At 36.8% G+C, this 16669-nt stretch overlaps 1 protein-coding gene and 1 long non-coding RNA gene across 6 annotated transcripts in view; both read left to right on the top strand.

Moving 5' to 3' along the window:
- The window catches only part of nck2a (NCK adaptor protein 2a), a 107618-nt gene extending 96626 nt beyond the window's left edge, over window positions 1–10992 (top strand). For 3 of the 5 annotated variants that reach the window (XM_068223351.2, XM_009304471.5, XM_068223352.2), the window contains 2 exons: window positions 5750–6540; window positions 9566–10989. In XM_068223351.2, coding sequence (XP_068079452.1) covers window positions 5750–6540; window positions 9566–9760 — 986 coding nt within the window. In that variant the 3' untranslated portion in view covers window positions 9761–10989. 5 annotated transcript variants of the gene reach the window in all.
- A 2248-nt stretch (window positions 10993–13240) lies between these two features.
- The window catches only part of LOC141376058 (uncharacterized), a 7592-nt gene continuing 4163 nt past the window's right edge, over window positions 13241–16669 (top strand). The window contains exons 1-2 of the long non-coding RNA XR_012385141.1: window positions 13241–13594; window positions 16145–16218. This is a non-coding gene — a long non-coding RNA (uncharacterized lncRNA). The remainder of the gene's footprint in view (window positions 13595–16144; window positions 16219–16669) is intronic.

The raw sequence follows: 16669 nt of genomic DNA, 5'->3' as shown, positions 1-16669 counted from the left end.
CTGGCAATAATCAGTTGTCAAGAATTATTTGAGCGTAGTGGATAGGATATGTGTTTTTGTTATAGAGATAAGAGGTTAAGGACATAGAAATATTTTTTTTTTACGTTAGAAAATACAATATGAAAAGTCCTTGTAAACCATATATACAAGTGTGGGTGTGTGTTTTGCATGCTGCTTTTGGTAGTTTACAAGGACAGGAATGTGTATAATAACATGGATATGACATGGGTATTACATAGAGGTGGATTATGAGGACATGCCTTATGTCCTTCTGATTCAAAATGCTTACAAATCAAAGTAAATGGCATCAGATGATATTCAAAGTTTTCCAGAGGTTTACTGTGAGAGTGTGGCGGGGGCATGCATGAATAATTGTGTGAAAGCTTTATTTGACAGAATTTTAGAGTATTCTGACAGACGTCAAGTGTTCCCTTGCATCCCCATGACTCCATTATTCACCGCATGATTTCTCACCAATTTGACTACTCTTTCTCCTGTCAGATCACGTCAGATTTAGTTTATTTCGAACTTCTCGTCCTGTTGTAACTCCCCATGTTTTATCAGTATGAAGCAGCTTCAATATACTCCCCTGTTTCCTGGAGGCCCTTTCCTCTTGAGTTTCTTATAGACAGTTGGGGTTCAGAATCTGTAAGGAGCTACTAGGCCTCATCTCAATTTCCACACCTCGATATACTTTCGATGTGTTCTATTCATAGTGACGCACACTGAGCGTGCACATGCACACGCAGGAAGCTTCTGGTTGTGTGCTTTGTGTGGCCACATGGGATCCGCAGAGGAGGCAGGAATATTGGAGGTGGCAGATTTCCTCTGTTACCTGGGAACAAGTGAGAGGGCTTATTTTTGGCTGCCTGTCAAGGCATTGAGATCAATACCGGGGTCCTGCTAAGAATATGACAGGGTACTTGTCTGTTTCAATGGCATTTAGAGAATGAATGTTTACTTGTACACAGATAACTGTCAAGTATTCAGCTTATTATAAAACCCCAAGTGTTTTCCCCTTCAAAATTTGCACAAGACATACACACATTAAATAAGCCAATGCAAAGCTTAATGGTTAAAGAAGCTTACACTACATGCAGAACCACAATTAAGTAATAGGAAACAACCAGTGTGTACTGATCTGGTTTGTGACATCCACACACTTGTTAACACACATTTTTTTGTGGAAAATATATTCAACTGGAGGTCTTACAAAGAGTAAAGGCGAATGGGGTTGAACGAATTTAAACAGTCACAAAAATAATCTCTGCCAGCTGGCCTAATTCTTAAACATTATAGTTCATGTGAAATCAATGTACAGTGTTTATTTAGCTAACTCTCATTGTTTACTTAAAGTGAACATTTAATCCATGAATATTTATTCACAAAAAAAAGGGTTTGTTTTTTAGTATTTTACAATCAAATTCTTGCCATCGTCTTTTAAGTTTAGAGTGGTGGTCCTGTTGTTGATGTCACACTGAGGGCTTCCATTGCAACTATATCAATAACATTACTGTACTGTACTGTACTGTACCTACTTCATTTGCATGCTTGGTTTAGCCATCTTAACCTAGTCATGTCCTCTTCCTAAAAAACATAATATACACGGACAGCTCTGTCTCAAATCAGACTTGTTAAACTTGCAGACTTGTCAATACCAATAGCCTAGTGGTACTATGTGTAAAAATAGTTGAAAAAAAAAAAGTACGATTTTGAAGAATGTACTGTGAAAAATATTTATTGTTTTTTTAGAGAGAATGTTTTTAAAGTCCAACAGCAAACAAATACTGGATGCAGAAATACAAAAATGTAAAAGCAAATGAAATATGGGGAAACATGAAAGGAAGGCATGTAGAAACAAATTTCGAATGTCTAGAATTTTTAATAAGGCACAAAGCAATCTTTTCTGATGTAATTTTAAACAAGATGGGGATGGAACAAAGTGGAATGTGTAAAGTATGTCAAAAAGAAGAAGGTTTTTTACACATGTTTTTATATTGTCAAGAATTGGAAGGTTTTTTTAAAGATTGTAAAGTTTTAATTAAACGACTACTTGGAGACTGGGATGAAATTGAAACAGAACGGAGCAGAGTAGTAATCTTGGGATAGAATAAGAAAAATGAAAATTAGAAAATAGTAAACCTATGTAAAATGCTGATGAAAAATGCAATGTGGGAAAGGAGAACTGTGGCAAAAAAAAGAGAACATGGAGATGGATGTATGGGGGATTTTAAGGGGGAAAATGGAAAGATATGTGGAAAAACTGTATGTATATTATAAAATTGAGAACATTTTGAGTGAGCTGTACAAAATTCTGACGGACAAAGCTTGTCAAGTTTTTAAAGAAATGAACTGGAAAGTACCACAGTTTTAATGTTTTGAATATGAAATGATCTTTACTGTCTGTTTTATTATGTTTTACCGTATAAGATTGTAATTGAAATTATTTCAATAAAAAAAAGTGGTACTGTGTGCCGACATATTGCACTGACATGCTAACGGCGACCCAAGTTCGATTCCCAGCTCGAGGTCTTTTGCCGATCCTTTCCCTCTCTCTGCTCCCAATGATTTCCTGTCTGAAATATATACTGTCCTATCATAATAAATAAAAAAACCTCTTAAAAATAATAAAAAATCAATAAATAAAACTTGCAGACTTGTGATAGACTCATTTAAGCCTCCTCTTGTCACTGTAAGAGGCTCCTGTAGGCTCATTCACTTCTTGAAGACGCTGTTTGACTGCAGAACAACCAACATGTCTAAATAAAGAAATTCAGCTTGAAACGAGTCTCCAGGACTGCGTTCTCATGTTTCTAACATCTGTGCATTTATAAGACTGAATTTTCTACTCTCAAGCCAGTTCTGTCTCTGAGGTTATGTATTTTTTTTTTTTTTTTGGATAACCAGATTAGAGTAATCCCGTTTTTCTTTAAAGCTGAATGTGAAACTCTTCAATCCTTAATCTCTCCTTTTCTTCCACGGTTCCCAATGCAGCCCCAGGACTCTAGTGTTTATTTCTTTTTCGCTTTCCAACACAGTCAGATCACTAGTCTTGAGTAGATCAGCTTCGCTTTACACAGAATCACACGGCAATCTTCTGCAGTACGATAATGCTTTAAGACATCAGGGAATTTTAGGGTACTTTGTAGTATCTGGTTCATTAGATAGTAAGAATGGGAGTTTCAACAGAATTAAAAGAGGAAGCGTTTGAGTTCGGTGCAACTTGCATTAACAATCCATTAACCATTAAGACATTTAGCTCAATAAACAACTAAGTAGCTGTTTATTAGTAGTTAATGTAGTAGTTTTTATGGACAGTGTTAGGCATGTAAAATAAAAACAGTCAGTATCATAATAGACAAGTAATAAGCTGGTAGTGTGAATTGTTAATTAAACTTAGTTTTTTTATCGTAATCATAGGTCAATACCGTGATAATACTGTAAGTCATCATTAACTAGCTTCATATCAAAAATTTAGACCAGCAGAAGCCCAGAAAAAAATCTTGGTGTGTACTGGCTCTAATTTTTCCAAACAAGATGACGATCGGCCATTGGGCTTCGTCAGGCTAATAAACGCCGGCTCTCATTAGGTTAACATTGGATTGCATTGACCTGGTTCGGCAGTAGCATCGGCCATTGCCTGAAGAGATCGCTCTGACTGGTTATTTAGCAACAAATCAGAGTACGATTGTGACGTAGAAAGTAAACAGGTCAGATCAAGAAGGAACACAAAGCGGCAGCCAGCTGTCTATAATTCTCAAATATTTGCAAACAATATGAATTATTAGACAGACATATTTGCAGGAGGAAATGATTTTGTGGTGAGCGAGAATTACTGTGATAATGGTACTGAACGCTGCTTTGTTTGTAATGTAATATCATGTGTATTTATATAGAGCATTTATTGTGTATAGCCACAAATCCGAAGCGCTTCACTATCATGAGGGGCGTCTCTCCACACCACCACTAGTGTGCAGCATCCACTTGGATGATGCGATGGCAGCCACAGGACAACAGTGCCAGTGCGCTCACAACACACCAGCAATTGGTGGAGTGGAGAGACAGTGATACAGCCAAATTGGTGTATGGGGATGATTGGGAGGCCATGATTGCAAGGGCTGATTGAGGGACTTTGGCCAGGACACCAGGGATACACCCCTGCTCTTTACGAGAAGTGCCATGGGGTTTTTAATGACCACAGAGAGTCAGGACCTCGGTTTAACGCCTCCTCCGAAAGACGGCGCCCACTGACAGTATAGTGTCCCCTTCACTTTTACTGGGGCATTAGGACTCACACAGACCACAGGTTGAGTGCCCCCTCCTGGCCTCTTTAACTAAACTTCTAACAGCAACCTAGTTTTCCCATGTGGTCTCCCATCCAGGTACTGACCAGGCACAGCCCTGCTTAGCTTCAGTGAGTAACGGTCTTGGGCTGCAGGGTGATATAGGCTTTGGACGTGGGTAGGGTTGTAACGGTATGAATTTTTTACGGTATGATAATCGTCTAAAACATTACCACGGTTTGACGGTTTCGCGGTATACGGTATGTTACAAAAGTTACAAAATAATAGAACAGTGAAGCAAATTTGACTTTTTCCAAATAATATATTTTTAGTTACTATAAACAACACCACTTACAATGAACAAATAAAAATAAGAAAATAATAAATAATGTGTCAAAGTCCAAATAAAGTCCAAATAAACATGGTGCAAATCCTCAGTAAAAAAATTGATATAAATATTTACTATACTATAAATAGTTACATAACGAAACTAGATTCAATATGGAACATCCTTAGGTTTTATGTGCCAGCATGGATATGGTTGTCTGTGGATATGGATTTGGATATGGTTGTCTGCAATGCAGAACTTTTTTTTTTTTTTGCATTTAGCCGCGCATAAATGTATGCCTTTCTCTCATTCCGTGTTGTTCAAAAAGCTTGGTCCACAAACAAAAGCGAAACCTATGCTTATTGGTTGTGATATAGCGAGTTTGAACCAATCTGGGCATGGAGGAGGGACAATGCATCAATATATCATGTCTGGTTTGTCCGGAGACACAGTGACGAGCGTTTCTTTGTCAAATCAGCGTTGGCACATTTTGATGACGTAACCGCACTGATTCCGGAGCCTCTGAAAGTCCGCGAATGTTATGTGATACAGCAATGGAAAGCTGAGATTCTCTTCTTTATGCCAATCTTTGAATTGTATGAATCGGATCAGCGGATCAAAAGTTATTAAACATTTAAGAGCAATACTTATTTTTAGCCGCGGGCGGCTGTCTCAGTCTTTAAGGGTTAAAACCGTTGATATGCAATTGTTCATGGTATGATAATCATGCACGTTCAAATCGTGGTAAACCGTCATACCGGTATATTGTTACAACCCTAGACGTGGGCATGGGAAGATCCAGTTTCTGCTTTGCACAAGAAAACAGACTAATGCCACCCACGGGTGTGGAAAAACACATCCTCTTATGCAGGCGCAGAATGTAAACTCTCACTTCAGTTGGCTTTTTGGTGCGTTCACATGCAGCTTTTTGGTCCAGACAGGGCCAGATGTGAGCCAACGCGAGGCAACAACACAGTTAGGTTTCAACTAGTTGTTAGTTACTTATTGTTTGTCATCGGCTTGGTGTGTCCCGGCTTGATTTAACGATCTGTTAATCATCTAATGAACTAATCATTTCTAGTTTACATTAAATTGCTAGCTTTCTACTTACTGTTGTGCTTCTGTTTGTTCCTCTCAGGACTGGGCAAAACGAAAAGGAAGACCAGTGCTCGTGATCCATCTCCCACACCCAGCACAGAAGCAGAATATCCATCCAATGGCAGCGCAGGAGGAGGCGGAGGGGGCGGAGCTGAACGAATTTATGACCTGAACATTCCGGCATTGGTGAAGTTCTCTTACGCAGCCGAGCGGGACGATGAACTCAACCTCGTCAAAGGGGAGAGGGTGGTCGTCATGGAGAAGTGCAGCGATGGCTGGTGGAGGGGTAGCCATGCTGGCCGTGTCGGCTGGTTCCCGTCTAACTACGTCCAAGAGGAAGTGGGATACACGGACAACGATGGGGTGTTCGGGGACACCGTGGGGGGGTTCCGGTCGTTGAAGGTGGGGCAAGGTTCAGCAATGGCCAACGGCCGGCCGGGGGGCTCTGGGAGCTCCGTTCTGCATGTGGTTCAGACTCTGTACCCCTTCAGCTCAGTCACAGAGGAGGAACTAAACTTTGAGAAGGGTGAGACTATGGAGGTTTTGGAAAAGCCCGAGAATGACCCGGAGTGGTGGAGGTGTAAAAACAGCCGCGGAATAGTAGGCCTTGTGCCTAAGAACTATGTGGTAGTGCTTGATGACGGGCCGGTAGCAAAGGGCTTAGGGTCAAGTCATGGATCCCCTCACATCAGTCACACAGTGCCCTCGCGTGTAGGAAAATTTGCTGGAAAGGGCTGGTACTATGGTAATGTGACACGGCACCATGCAGAGTGTGCGCTTAATGAGAGAGGAGTGGAAGGAGACTTCCTTATACGGGACAGTGAGTCGTCGGTAAGTCTAACTGATTTCTTTCACACACACATTCTGAACTGTTACTCATAGATTCATTTTCTTTCAGCTTAGTCCCTTATTTATCAGGGGCACCACAGCGGAATGAACCACCAACTACTTCAGCATATGTTTTACACAGTGGATGCCCTTCCAGCATACTAATAAACATCCATACATTCACACTTGCACTCATATATTACAGCCAGTTTAGTTCATTCAATTCACCTGTAACGCAGGAATCCCATGCGAACACATGGAGAACATGCAAACTCCACACAGAAGTGCCAACTGACCCAGCCGGGACTCAAACCAGCAACCTTCTTGTTGTGAGGTTACAGTGCTAACCACTGAGCCACCGCGCCACCCTTGTTACACATAGATATTAAGCCTTATTTAGTTATATAACGTATGGTATGAAACCAAAAAGGGAAGAAACTGCACTAGACAACTGAACCACACAGTGTGAGCCAATTATTTGTGCGGCCCACTGGACAGTGGATCAGTTCACTCGCACAGGACACTGAATGGATTGTGTGAGACCAATTTGGATGGTGCTGAATAAACCATGAAACTTGGACCGCTTATTTGAATTTATTCGAGACTTTGACTTCTCATAGAGTCCAGTATGATCAAAAATATACATAAACAAAAAATGTAGATTATATATTAATTTCAAATGGAATGCATTTTTTAAAGCAAATTTGCACATATAATTACTGTTATATTACTGTTAGGCCTTTCATGATAATTTTTTTATGATATGATATATTGCACCAGATATATATTGCGATCTACAATATTATTGTCATTTTATGCAATAGAGATGCGCGGATGGGCTATTATTTCATCCACACCCGCATCACAAAACTCATCATCCGTCCGCCATCCATCCGCACTAACATTTTTAACCAAATTTTAAAACCGCACCCGCCCGTCATCTGCTGACTGAGCTCTTTATTTGAATGGCTTATTCCTTTTTATTATTAAATGAATGTTTCTTTATTGATTATTAGAAAAAAAGAGAATGACTTTAATGACATGCAGTTAATCCAAACGTGCAAGTCAAATCCAGCATTAATTGACGCTTTGAAGTGACGCTAAACAATACGAGGACGTGTCTTTTCACTTGATTCGATTCCTCGGTCGGTCCTTGAGTCTTTTCCTTGCGTCCTTCCCTCGCATCCTATAGGGGTGGAAAGACGAGGAAAGAAAGCAAGGAAAGGAAACGAGGATACACAAATAAGAAATGAGAAGCACCCCTATAAAGCTCTCAGAATATCAGCAGTGAACTCCGTCTCCAATTGGCGCACAGGGACAAAAATAAATAAATTGCCTAAATTAAACGCACTGTACTGTACAATTTTTTTTATTATTATTGTAGCCTAGAAAACGCATTTTGACACATCATTTCAACATTCAGACGAGAGCGCCTGGCCTCTAATGCGGCCTGCTGCACTGAAGGAGCGCTCGCTCGCAGCACTTGTTGCTGGAATGCATAGAATTCTCTTGGCAAGGTGCTGTAGACGTGGGAATGACTGCCTTGTTTCTCCCAAAAGGAAAGTAGATTTTCCTCTGCTGATCCGTCTATACGGGAGTTTGTAGATGAAGACTTCTGTACTTCATCCAGAATTAGTGTATCCGATTCCTCCTCTCATTCTGTGAAGTCAGTCCTAGGCTTTTTCGTTGGTGCGCCAGCTATGTGTACAAAAACAGTACAACCGCCCACCACCCGCCTGAATTTAATTAAAATATTATTTTTCGTCACGTCATCCGCCCGATCCGCGGTTTATCCGCGGATTCCGCGGCTGTAACCGCCATCCGCGCATCTCTATTATGCAACTCATTATATAATGCCTGAATTACAATATATTAGCATCATAATGCAAGTACACTCTTAAAAACACATCATATTTTATTCTTAAAAATATTTAATTTAACTATTTAAATTAGAAATTATAGTCATTTTTTTCAGTTTAACAATTAGGCATTGGAATCAAAAAAAGCATTTTCTAAATAAATAGTAATAAATGTTAACAAAAAAAGTGCAAGGTAAAAAGTAACAGAGGCTGCGATATCTGCTACCAGACCTATTTCCAGTTGTCAGACACCCACATGAAAATATACTAAAGTAATTCACAGTAGGCGAAGCAGTGGTGCAGTAGGTAGTGCTGTCGCCTCACAGTAAGAAGGTCACTGGGTCGCTGGTTCGAGCCTCGGCTCAGTTGGCGTTTCTGTGTGGAGTTTGCATGTTCTCCCTGCGTTCGCCTAGGTTTCCTCCGGGTGCTCCGGTTTCCCCCACAGTCCAAAGACATGCGGTACAGATGAATTGGCTAGGCTAATGTTTCCCAGAGATTGGTTGCGGCTGGAAATGCATCCGCTGCGTAAAAAACTTGCTGGATAAGTTGGCGGTTCATTCCGCTGTGGCGACCCTGGATTAATAAAGGGACTAAGCCGACAAGAAAATGAATGAATGAATGAATGAATAATTCACAGTAAATACTCTCTAATGTTTTTTAATCATACTAACACTGAAATAGATAGATAGAGATTGTAGCCATTACAGACATTGTAGCCACACCAGCCCATATTACCACACCGACACAGCCCCACCCACGGACACACACAATCATTACTTGTATTGGTGTACAGATGTTAAAATAATATAAACAGTAACATAGTGTATGTAATAGATATTTAAACATTTAGGGCCCTATCATACACCCGGCGCAATGCGGCTCAAGGCGCGACACAATTGTTGTTTGCTAGTTTTAGCTCGGCGCAGGAGTCAGTTTGACGTTTTGCACCACGCAGTTTAAATAGCAAATGCATTTGCGCTCCTGCATGCATTCCTTCTAATAGACAACAACAGGGCAGGCGACATCTATTGTATATATCCATGAGTATCTGTCAGGTGTTGTTTTATTTTAGTCAGTACTGCCATCTGGTGTTTACACATGAGACAGCAGAAGCTACAATGTCCCATTCATTTATTTCTCCATGTCTCTCTCTCTGTTTTACTCCCCAGCCCAGTGACTTCTCCATTTCTCTGAAAGCTGTGGGAAAGAACAAGCACTTCAAGGTGCAGCATCAGGACGGAGTGTACTGCATCGGTCAGCGGCGTTTCAGCAGTATGGATGAGCTTGTAGAGCACTACAAGAAAGCGCCCATCTTTACCAGTGAACAAGGAGACAAACTCTACCTTGTCAAGGCCCTTGGCTAAATCTGACTTTTTTTTCCCTCAACAAACATTACCTCTTTTCCTCTTTCGTCTATCTTTTTGTTTCCTGCACACTCCTGACATAGGATTCCTTCTTAAGCATTGACATTTCAGATCCCTACATTGCCTCGACTCTTGTAGGGAGCAGTAGCAACTTTAAACAAAGATGTCCGTCCTTGATAACCGTGTCCGATTTTGAAGGTTTATAGATAAATGATGTAAAGACAATGCCGTTTTCACAGCCACTTTTCGGCTCTTCCTGCTTTCAAGCTGGTTAATCCCCAACCTCAAGCCACATTACGTTAGTTTACATTCTTCTGCCCCAAAGAGAATCGCAGTATGTACCTTTGTAGCTCCTGTTCTGAATGGATTCATGTGTGTGATTCTTGATACTGACGGCCTGGAAAAGAACAAGGAGTGATTTTGGTTCCCAAAGGATTGCCATTCCATTCACAGGAGAGTTCGTCTGAAGATCACCCAAACATCTCAGTGTGTATACACTGTCAAAGTAACACATAGGATGACAGTCAGATTTCACCCTGTATTAAATCGGTGCTGTCCCATCTTCTGAGCCTTTACACTGTTTTTTGCATCTACAGTCCGTCCAGCATTAATAAAAGGAAGTGTTTGGATTTACCTACACAGCTTTCCAGGTATTCCTCCTGGATCCGAGTCACTTCAGGGTTTCTTCAGTATCAGGGTACTTCATAAAGGGAGATCAATGCTGCGGAGACTGGGATAAAGAGAGGAGCTGTAGCTTGTAAGAGAGAGAGAGAGGGTAGTTTCAGAGTTTTGAATGTGTGTCCTTTCAACCAAATGTGCCACCCCACTTCCAGTTCTGCTACTATTGATGTCTTATCGCACCTCACCAACTCTGCTCTCAGTAACACACCGTTGATTGTGAACACTAATTCAAGAGTAATACAAACAAACATGTTGATTTTATTTCTTTACGTTATGTTAGTTGCTCTGTTTACCAATAAGCCTGTTGGTCAAGGGGTTTTCAGATTTTTTTTTTTTTTAAGTCTATTTGTCTGAATGTTATTGAGCAATGTTATTTAATTCCTCTTTCCACTGTATGTACATATATATATATATTATATTAAAGAAAAAAAAGATATGGTGCATATATATGAATCGTTTAGATCCAGCATTATGGTACTGTATTGAGGACAGTGTGGTGAGAATTGAAATACTTTTGTTCAATAAAAGTTTTGCAGAATAAGTTAAAAGGACCTTCTGAGTTGTGGCTTTTCTTAACGTATATATCACAATAGAACTATGTGGATTTCTAATTTACGGAGAATGAATGTACAAAATATATATTTCATCTGTCATGTGTGCAGTTGACCAATAGATGTCACTAACTGACAGCTCTGGAAAAAGGAAAAAGTACAAGGAAACTTTCTGTTCATAAATATACTGTCGAAATCATAATTATTAACCCCCTGAATTTTAAGCCCCCCCCCCCCCCCTTTTTATTTTTTTTCCCAATTTTTGTTTAACGGAGAGATTTTTTCAGCATATATATATACATATATATATACATATATATATATATATATATATATGTATATATGTATATATATATATATATATATATATATATATATATATATATATATATATATATATATATGTATATATATATATATGTATATATATATATATATATATATATATATATATATATATATATATATATATATATATATATATGTATATATATATGTATATATATATATATATATATATATATATATATATATATACATATATATATATATATGTATATATATATGTATATATATATATATATATATATATATATATATATATATATATATATAYAYATATATATATATATATATRTGTATATATATATATATATATATATATATATGTATATATATATATATATATGTATATATATATGTATATATATATATATATATATATATATATATATATATATATATATATATATATATATAAATATATATATATATATATATATATATATATATATATATATATATATATATATATATATATATATATATGATAAGTAACCTTTTTGAAACTCAAGATGGCAGCATTTATCTTTTCTAGCTAGTGCAGAGAGAGAGAGAGAGAGAGAGAGAGAGAGAGAGAGAGACGTCAGATGCGCTATTATACCTTGTTTTAGGGACATGTGCTTGCTGTAAAGAAAACACTACAAACCAGCAACTATTAACCATGGTTTCTTGTTTGTTTTGGGATCTCCATTAGGATTTGGTGCAAAAAAATCACAATATGAAAAAAGTAACCATGTAGAAATGTAAATTCTATACAAGTAAAAATGCTGTGTGTGTGTGTGTGTATTTATTTATTAATTTTAATTTATTATTTTTATTAATTTACTTTATTTTTATTCATTTATTTATTTGTTTGTTTTATTTATTTATTAATTTTTTCATTAATTAATTTATTTTTTATTTATGTAGTTAGTTATTTTATATTCATTTATTCATTTTTTATTTCATTTTTATTCATTTATTAAGTTATTTTATTTTTATTAATTAGTTTTTATTTTTATTCATTCTTTTGGTTATGTTTATTTATTTATTTTTATTTATTTATTTTATTCATTCATTTATTGATTTTATTTTTATTTATTTAGTTAGTTATTTTATATTCATATGTTTAGTTATTTTATTTTTATTTATTTATTTTATTCTTATTTATTTATTTATTCTATTATTTCATTGTTATTCATTTATTAAGTTATTTTCTTTTTGTTTATTTATTGTATTTATTTTCATTCATTTATTTTATTTATTAAGTTAGTTATTTTATATTCATTTATTTATTTTAATTTATTTATTCCATTTATTTTATTTTTATTTAGTTAGTTAGTTGTTTTATATTCATTTATTTATTTGTTGACTTATTATATTATTTATATATTTAGTTATTTTCATTTATTTAGTTAGTTATTTTAAATTCATTTTTAAGTTATTTTATTTGTATGTATTTGTATTAATTTATTTATTTATTAATTTATTTATTTTTTTAATTTAGTTAGTTATTTTATATTCCTTTATTTATTTATTTTATTCTTATTTATTTATTTCATTTTTATTCATTCATTATTTTAGTTTTATTAATTTTAGTTATTTTATTCCTATTTATTTATTTATTTATTTAATTTTTATTCATTTTAAAGAAATGTGCAGAATACAAATTGTGTGTTTTTCTAGTACAAGAAGCTGAACACCCCTGACCTAGAGGACAGCAGATGTTCTGTCCTAAAAATAAACATTTTGTGCAAAAATGCAAATGTCTTCCAATAGAGAAGGTCTGGCAACCCCGTTTTAGGATCAGCTTGTCATCCACCATTTCTGAAAGATCTCTTGTGTTCTTCTGAGTGTTTGTGGCTGATCAAGGTTTGCCACAGTCCTGCTTGTACAGAAGTGTGATGTTCTCTTTGGTCTGTTTGTCAGACAGAATGAACATTGTGCTGATGATTGTGAAGGTGTTCAGTGTCTGTCTCTCTGTGAACATTTTCACTCCCACCCCTGAAATCTGCCATGTCAATACAAACTTATATAAACTCCAATGACACTGTGACCAGCAAATGTTCACAGGGCCTTTTTCTTCTGCTTTTCTACCTGTCTGTGTAATCGAAAAACCCCTGAAGTAACATGGATGTGTCAAGTCTGGCTTGAAGAGACAATCTAACTGCACCTTTTCTGGTCAAAATTGAAGTACTCTTGTTGTTATTTGCTGTTCAGATTGAGAAGGACACACACACAAGCTCAGACTTCAGAGTTTTCCTCTGCTTCTAACTTTTAGGTAAGTTTCTTCTCTTTAAACTAGCAGCATTATTTTAGACATCAGTACTTTGATTCATTAATAATGCACCACCTTTTAAATTGTAAAGTGCTTTCTGCATTCTGTGCAGATTTGAAGTGTAAACATTTTTAAAAAGTCAGATGTTAATGTGACTAAACGTTTTCTCTTTTAGGCAAGTCAGAATTATCTGATTAGTTTCTGTTAAGCTTAATAGCAGAATAATGAGAGATATTTTTGAAAATTTGTTTGAACTTTTCTTGAAAGTCAAGTTTACATACAATATGATTATTCTGCCTCTGCAAAGCTCAGATGATGGTGTCAAGGTTTTAGAAGTTTCTGATTGGCTAATTGACAACATTTGAGTTAATTGGAGGCACAACTGTAGACTAGTATTTAAGAAAAACATCAAACACACTGCTTCCCTGTGTGACGATATGGGAAAATCAACAAGCCAGAAACAACAACAAAGCCAGATTACAATTTGATAAATTACAGTGCGAAAATTAATATTTTTTGAGACATGTCCTGTGGTCTGATGGAACTAAGATTGAACTGTTTGGCCATAATGACCAGTGTTTGGAGGACAAAGGGAAAAGCCTACAAGCCTAGGAACACCATCCCAACTGTGAAATATGGGGGCGGCAGCATCATGTTGGGGGGCTGTTTTGCTGCAGGAGGGACTGGTCCACTACACAGCATAGATGGCATCATAAAAAAAGAACATTATGTAGAAATACTGAAGCAACATCTCAAGACATCAGCCAGGAAATTAAAACTTGGCCACAAATGGGTCTTCCAAACGGACCATGACCCTAAGCACACTGCCAAAATAGCTAAAATGTGCTTTAAGGACAACAGAGTGAATGTTTTGGAGTGGCCATCACAAAGCCTAGACCACACAGAACCTAAAAGGTACACTTTTAAATTTGAGTTCATAAAAAAAATACAAAAAGCCCCTCTTTTTTTTAGGAGTTTATTATAACACAGACAACATATACAATTTTTTAAATACATTCAATAGTGTTTTATGAAAATGGGGTTTTCTTTAAAATGATACCAAATTTTTGTATTTACACCTCTGCATGCGGATTTGGGAAGCTTTTAGGTTTGGGTAGGCAAAATCCAGGCGGAAACCCAAACTAGCACTGGGGTTTAAGAGGTTAGGGTTAGTCGCATTAATTGTCCATAAGTAATGTATTAGTACGTATAATTTGTAACGACTGATATCATATCACTTTGCTTATACTTTGCCTTCTGTTGAAGGTGCTTAATGTGAGTTTGGATATCATTTCATGCTTTTAAACATATTCGAATTATACAAACGGTGAGCATTTTTCTTATTACATTCGTCACAGAGAACCGCCAACTTTTACAATTGCCTGTATCTTGCAATGACAATCCTGCTGAAAAATCCAGCTTAAACCAGCCTAGGCTGGTTGGCTGGGTTTAGCTAGTTGACCACAGCCTGGTTTATAGGGGTTTTGGCCATTTCCAGGCTGGTTTCCAGTCATTTCCAGCCTGGTCTGGTCAGGCTGAAAAATGGTTAGCTAAAACCAGCTTAACCAGCCTGGTTTAAACTGGACATAGCTGGTTTTGGCTGGACACCTAGCCTGGCTAGGCTGGTCAAGCTGGTTTTAGCTGGTCATTTCCCAGCCTGACCAGCTAAGACCAGGCTGAAAATTACTGGAAACTAGCCTGGAAATGGCCAAAACCCCTCTAAAACCAGCCTGGTCGACCAGCTAAAACCAGCCAACCAGCCTAGGCTGGTTTAAGCTGGATTCTTCTGCATGGAAAATGAGCATTTGTTCATTTAACACAATATACATTTGAAAAAAAAAATCATTATAATTTCAAATCCTCCTGTGATATTAAAATTATTTTTCAAATCATAAGTACATTACAAGTGTTGTTTAATAAAGAACATTTGAACTGTTTTAATAACCAGTTTCTAATAACTAGTTTGCTTTGTTTTTGCCATGATGACACAACATATTTCACAAGATACTATTATTCATTTTAAAGTGCAATTTAAAGACTTAACTAGGTTAATTAGTGTAACTAGGCAAATTAGCTTGATTAGGCAATCTATTTGACAACAGTGGTTTGTTCAACACAATCTCACGGCAATTCGAAACTTTTTGATTTGGTGGCTAATTCGTATCTAATTCGTACAATATAGTACGATTTGCTCATCCCCCAATGACGGTTGGGTTTAGGGGTGGTGTTAGGTCCCACATCTCCTTTTTAAAATCGTACAATTTCGTACGACTGAACTCGTACAAATAAGCCGCTAAACTGGCAAAACGTAAAATACTTAAATTTTCTCATGAGATCAGGCTAAGTTTGTTTTGTAAATTTCACAACAGGTCTGATACCTTTGTAAGCTGTATATTTTGAATGAAAGTGTGTGTACCGTATATTGACAAAACACACGCTTGCTAAGCTGTATTAAATGCTATTTTTATCAATAAATATTAGCTTATTTTACATGTCATCCTTTCCATATATTACTTGCGAGACTGAAAATCCCTGATTCTCTCCTTTGTACAGGGTGCAGATGATGTCTCATAGCCGAGTGTTTCTGCTTCTCTGCACGTTCCTGCTGATCTTCTTCTGTGCAGCTGGTACTGTAACATCTCCATTCACTTGTCTGCTGGTGTGATTAGATCTACTCAAGTATTTACTCTATTATTGTTTCTAGCCTGTTTCGGCTTTAGCACCGCCAGATTAAACAGACTAAAAATCCATTAACACCACCGAACTAAACTGTCCAAACATTTGTCTGGTGAGTTTGGCGCAGTCTAGCATTATGGGAGATAATTACACAGGCCTTTCGCCAATGAAGATTTTCAAAATGAACTGTGAAACGGATTGAATGTCATGTAAAAGTGCTATATGAATGTGTTCTCTGTCCTTGAGTATTTTTGTTTGGTAGTTGGTAGAAACGGGGAACATAACTTCCTTCAGATGTAGGTTATTCCTGTGGATCTTATTGATTTGCTTACCGAGGGTCTTAAATATTTGAAATTCTCAAACATCTCATATTTTGTGTGTGTTCTGAGATCTAAGAAAAGA

This window comes from Danio rerio, chromosome 9 (genome assembly GCF_049306965.1).
Source record: "Danio rerio strain Tuebingen ecotype United States chromosome 9, GRCz12tu, whole genome shotgun sequence".
In the NCBI taxonomy this organism is placed as follows: Eukaryota; Metazoa; Chordata; class Actinopteri; order Cypriniformes; family Danionidae; genus Danio; species Danio rerio.
The sequence above is the reverse complement of the archived record's forward strand: the minus strand, read 5'-3'. Positions and strand labels throughout refer to the sequence as shown.